Source organism: Microcaecilia unicolor, chromosome 14 (assembly GCF_901765095.1).
Source record: "Microcaecilia unicolor chromosome 14, aMicUni1.1, whole genome shotgun sequence".
NCBI lineage: Eukaryota > Metazoa > Chordata > Amphibia > Gymnophiona > Siphonopidae > Microcaecilia > Microcaecilia unicolor.
The window spans coordinates 34,133,226-34,139,125 of NC_044044.1; the positions used below are offsets into that span (position 1 = coordinate 34,133,226).

Consider the following 5,900-nt stretch of genomic DNA (forward strand, 5'->3'; position numbering starts at 1 on the left):
TTTAACTCCTGCGATGCTTCCATCCCACAGGCCGATGCTGATAATACAGACACCGGATCACAGAGAGCGGCTGATTTTCCTCCAGCTCCCTATAATGTCTCCGATACAACCGACAAGTTTTCCTTCTCTGGGATGAACTTCCAGGATCTCAGTTACTCCTTCCGCAACCTGTACAATTCCTTGCGAAGATACTCCAGCAGCCAGGCAGGTGAGGGCACCGGCCACAGCATTCTGACGCTGGAAAAAAGCAGGGGGAAGGCCAACTGCTTCCCAGCATTCCCTTGCACCTCAATTAATAATTAGACAGCGAAAATAACAGTCCCAGATGCTCAAGTGTGTGATACCCTTTCATTAACCAATAGTAGAGGAATCGATAGGAGTTTTCCAGGACACCGGAGCCCTGCTTCAGGCGATGTTGCATGCAAATGTTTTAGGCCAGATGTCCCTGCAAGACAGTGAAATGAAGCAACAGCTCTTCCAGGTAATGGGTTAAAACTGAGAACGTCAGAAGTGGTCTGGGGCTGATCATTCTAGCACAGGGGAGGTGTAATTTCTGTCCATTGTTGGAAACAAATGTCAGGAGTGCATACTTTTCTTGCAGAGCGAATGCGATTTGCAGTTAATGTACCCTCTCCCAATATTATGAGCTGAAGTGCCTCTTGGGCTGCTTGAGTTAGAGAAGTCTGGTTTCCATGAATCACCTTCTTTTACTGCCCCCCTCCCTCCCTCCCCAGCTCTCTCGCATGTGTCCGAAGACCTGCAGAGTTACTCCGTGTACGACGGAAGCCCAAACCTTCACCTGGCAAACTTGAACCTGTGTGCAGGGAAGCAGCAGGGGCAAGATGAGTACAACGGAAGCACCTCTGAGGTTCACACACTTTCTCACTCCCCCTACCACCCTCAGCAACATCCATCACTCAGAAGTCCCACGCCAGGTAAGTCAGAGGAGCCATTAGAGACTAGGTTTAAGCACATAATAGTCAGGAGATAACCAGTTATCTCCCGCTGAATAACACAATTAGGCATGGAGATTCAGTCAGTACCAATAATCTGCTTAAATATCAGGCCTATCTTTGACCGCGAAAAAATTACCCACTTAGCGTTGACTATCGGTATAGCTGGTTAACCTTTTAGAGGCCAATATAAATGGATATTCAATGCCAGTCGCCAGATAAGCCCGGCATTGAACATCTGGGTTTATCACCGGTGGTGGATAGCAAATGCGGTGCCCACTGCCAGCCAAATATCAGGCCCTGCTTAATAGTCATTTGTACAAGGGGGCAGTGGAGTTTTATCTTAATACATACGTTTATACACTGTAACTCGTAGATGAGGGACAGTGAGGAGAGGGTTCGTGTTGTTGGTTAAAACTGGTCACTATCATTGTGTGACGGTTGTCTTGCATCACTTTTCTTCCTCCCTGTCCCCAGCGCTCCCCATGGACTGGTCCTTCAACATAGACTCACTCAAGGAGAGTTTCAAAATTGTGAACAGACTGGACTGGTCCAGCATCGACCTATCTCAGTTCTCAGGTGACCACCGCTCTTTGCCTTTCCTCTCTGCCTGTGTCTGTCCTCTCATCCCCCGACTCTGTTCCTATCACTCAGTGCATTATTGTTTCCAGGAGCTGAGGAGGCCTCACATCCTAACCCCCTCTGCCCATAGCAGCCAGTGGAAGCTGAGACACCTCGTCCTGTGCCGCTGACCCTCTCTGTCTCTACCAACCCCATCTAAACTGTCTCTGTCCTTTCTTTGCAGAGCTGATGGAGAGCCTCCGACAAGCTGAGCTGAAGAACTGGAGCCTGGAGCAGGAACACATCGCCAGCCTCTGTGACTCATTTAACCACTTCCTCAGCTGCACAGGCCTCCTGTCCCGAGAGAGCCAAAACAAGCACCAGCCATCCACTACCAGCTCCTCTGATCCAAGTGCTGGCAAACCCCAACACAGAGTGAATGCAGGTACACTTGAGGATGGGGGAAGGGAGGGAAATGAGACAGGGAGAGAAGGGAAACAAGATCGTTAGAAAGAAGAGACAAAGCTTGGAGAAAAGGTGCTGTGAAAGTGTGGGTTACAGAGGAGAGAAACGTACTGGAAAAAATGCTTCTTATCTTTTCTTCTGGCTTTTTTCCCTCCCTCTCCTTGGTGCTGGGTCTGTCCACACTGAACTCATTTGGCCCGTCAGGAGGTACAGAAGGGCAGCTCACCTACCCTGTGATGCCAGCATACCCTATCCAGGCACCGCTGGCACCTGTGTATAACCAGCCAGGTGAGTGGTACATGGCAGGAGGGATGAAGAGAGGCAGAACAGCTGCACAGCCCTGGGACACAGAGCCACATTCACACTGTCTCCCTTTCCTTGTTTTTCCCTCTCCTCAGGACAACACTCAGCTCTGCACCCTCAGCCCTCTGCCCCCCGTGGACCCTCCTACGATGGCCACTGCAACCTCTCACAGTACCAAAGCAACAGCGGAGAGATTCATGACGAGTTCGACTGGGACTCTATTGCCTAGAAACTGGATGACCAATGTAATCACCCCCCCCCCCTACTCCTCCCCAGCACAGAAAGAGGGAGGGAGAAATCTAACTTAAAAAAAAACCCCAAAACAACAGATCATATCCCTCCACCGTACAGGGCCAATGTCATGCCTTGCTTTTTTTTCTTTACTGTCCTCATGTGGCTGTAAATTTCCCATTTTCTTCTTTTCACTGTCGGGAATCACAGAATTGCAAAAGGAAACAGTAAGAGACTGCATGACGGCTCTTCACCTGACTGTAGCGAAAAACTGGACACAAGAAGGGTCTTCAGTGTGTTATTTCTACCACTGCACTTCCTCCTCAGAAGTGGAGGGTGATGCTAACAGGGTCCCCCTCAGTTCCTTGGTTAGCTTGGAGGTTTCTGTCACTCCTACTACTGCCTTATGCCCATCATTGTGGCAGAGGCCTCAAAAGCAGTGGACTTCATTGAAGTCGGGGCCACGTTGGCTCTTAACGAGCTGCCCTACATCTTCCTGTGCAGGGCTGTGATACTATGGACCAGGTGTGTCAAGGACATCCATGCCCAACAGCCCACCTTCAAACTCTTCATTGGGGGTATCCTCAAAGTGAGCACTTTCAAATGCATTCCCATTGTTGCTTCACAAAAGCCTTGTCCTTCAAGTATGTAGCTCTTCCTTCCATCTGGAAGGAGCTTGGCTATAGAAGCAGAAAAAAGAACCTGAATGATGAAGGTGGGGGCCCTCCCTGGGCCCTGCATTGAAGATCACTTCCTTAAAGCATTTATTGCTCTGTCTTCGTGGATTAGGACGTTAAGACCCAAAGCATGTCCATGTAGAGATGCCAAAAACAAAAAGAAGGGACAGGTGCGGGGTATCATAAGTGAAAAAAACCAAGTTGTTCTGAGATGCTGGCATGCAGAGAATCATTAAACATACCTTTAGAGAGGTTCCAAGAAATTTTGTACACAGGCCAAGAACTATGTCCTGGGGTGGCCATCATGGAAACAGACCTGCCCCATGATACTTCCATGGGCAAAATAAACAGCCTCTAACCTAACGTCCATGTGAGATGTCTGTTATAACACCGAGAAGGTTTTCTGGAGGGTAAGAGTGTGGCTGTCCTCATCATGGGTGGGCCTCTACCCATTGAAAGGGTGAGGCAGAGACACTAACTGAAGTACTTAATTAGGGAAGAAGCTCCTTCACCCCACCGGGGACCTTTTGCAAAGCAGGAACAAGTGAGTCTCCGTAAAAGTTATACTGAGGAGGAACCCAAGCCCCGCGCCAACCAAAACAGTCATTGTGAGAGGGATAAGGCTTTGCATGAAGATGCACAGTCAATGATAGACATGAGAAGTGTGTATGTTGGTTTGATTGGAAGAAAATTTCAAAGCTTTTAAGCTGCATAACTGGCTCACTAGAAGTATGCCCTCCTACAATGGTAAGAAAACATGGGAGAAGCCCCTGGCATGTCTGTATTTTAAGATCTAACCATTTTTCAATTATAAATTGTGTCCATCTAAACCCTGATCTCTCACTGTTAACACCACTGAATAAATAACACAAGATTGTTGTGTGAAAAAGTGAGGTTACTTACCTGTAGTGGAGGTTCGCTGGGGACAGAATGGCAGCCAATGTTGCAGTGATAGCAAAGTATACTAGCATCATCGCTACAGTCCATTTAAACATATCAGCACCCAAATCCATGCTGGTGTGTAAGTCATCAGTACCGAGATACCAGAAGTGGTGGCACAGAGCGGCCTGTCCTTCAGTACCAGTTTGCGCAAGCGAGTTCCTATGCAGACTCCAGAACTATGCACTGGGAAAGTAGTGGGGAGCTGGACCTCATTGTAGGGGGGGCACAATCGTGTAGACTCAATATTGGGTCCCCCAAAGCTCTAAGGTCATATGCTGGAGGGAGGAACCGTTGGGCATGTGCATGAGGATACAAGAGGGTGTGGCCGACTCTCATCCTGTTTGTCCCAAGGAGAACGTATTAAGTTTTCATTCAGAAACTGGTGGCACCATCTTTGAGCAGCCATATCACTTCAACTTAACCTTGCCTGTAACTGTTGATTGGTGTCTCATATTGGGCCAAAACTCCTCAAAAGGCATCTTCCATACAGCATTGTTTCAACCTGCTTGTCCCAAGGAGAACGTATTAAGTCTTCATTCAGAAACTGGTGGCACCACCTTGAGCAACCATATCATTTCAACTTAACCTTGCCTGTAACTGTTGGTTGGTGTCTCGTATTGGGCCAAAGCTCCTCAAAGGCATCTTCCATACAGCATTGTTTCAACGCTGTGAACAGCTTGCTTCGGCTCTATGACATTGCAGTTGGGTTCAGGTCAGGTTGACTTGGTCAGTCTAAAACATGAAATATCTTCTCTTCAGCCCTTCTGTACCCAAGAATTAAAGGTCCTGGACTTCCTGCATGAGCCTCTAGACTTTTCTGATATAAAGCAGAATTACAGAGTTCATCAGTGATGGCAAGTCACCAGCTCAAAGCAGTCTTACACCAGGATACCTTCAGCACCGTGCTTATAGACAGCAGGAAGCTCGTCCTTTGGATAAAGTGTTTTCTTTTCTGCCATTTTGTATTCTGATTAAGGGTCAGGTTTTGACTTTTCTGTCCAGAAGGCCTAGGGCTCACCCAGGTGCTCTTTGGTGAACCTGAGACCAGTGGTTTCTTCCTACATATGTTCCCATTCCCTACTGGTTGATGCATGGAGCCTCAAAGGAGCTGCATCCACAGGCTTGCAGATCTTTTGGATGTTAGCCTGAGGCTCATCGATTTTCCCGTTTGCTCTTGACAGAATGACTGCTTCTGGGTGGTCACTGAAGTAGACTGTCCGACAATGATGGATAGAGCCCCAAATGTTTAGAAATGGTCTTGTATTACAGTCTATACAGTAAGCGCCAACTAATCATTTATATACATCCTCTGAAATGTCTTTTGATTATAGAAGGGTCTTTGAGAACATTATATATAGCAGGATGGTTTACTTGCTACCCAATTATTTAAGCATCAGAGTCTGGGGTTCACTTGCAATTTCACAGACTGATTCTGAATTAGTCTTATTGTTTATACTTTGCACATTACTGTCTTAACAATTCATTTATACCTATTTTACTAAACAATGCTGGTAAGAACTTGGGCCTCTCATTCTTAGACTTGGGCTATACAAACTGTCTCTACAATGTAGGTTGTGAGTACAGAACCCACTTGCATAGGAGCCACAGCCAGAACAAGCCGAAAGTCTGGCATCCAGGCCAGCTCCCCCCTAGAGGTACATGTTTCCTGCAACACAGACCCCTGCTCACCTGGAAGGAAAGGGCTTCAGGTGATGGAGAGACCGGGGAGGGGAAGACACATTTCCTGTGTAAATCAAGCTACAATATG

General features: G+C 47.4%; 1 protein-coding gene across 4 annotated transcripts in view; it reads left to right on the forward strand.

The window, feature by feature from the left end:
• FOXJ2 (forkhead box J2) overlaps positions 1-5,828 on the forward strand; it is a 584,760-nt gene extending 578,932 nt beyond the window's left edge. For all 4 annotated transcript variants that reach the window (XM_030187236.1, XM_030187235.1, XM_030187238.1 and 1 more), the window contains 6 exons: positions 31-208; positions 735-935; positions 1,431-1,532; positions 1,759-1,959; positions 2,184-2,267; positions 2,378-5,828. In XM_030187236.1, the coding sequence (XP_030043096.1) occupies positions 31-208; positions 735-935; positions 1,431-1,532; positions 1,759-1,959; positions 2,184-2,267; positions 2,378-2,511 (900 nt within the window). In that variant the 3' untranslated portion in view covers positions 2,512-5,828. The remainder of the gene's footprint in view (positions 1-30; positions 209-734; positions 936-1,430; positions 1,533-1,758; positions 1,960-2,183; positions 2,268-2,377) is intronic.
• The last annotated feature ends 72 nt before the right edge of the window (positions 5,829-5,900 follow it).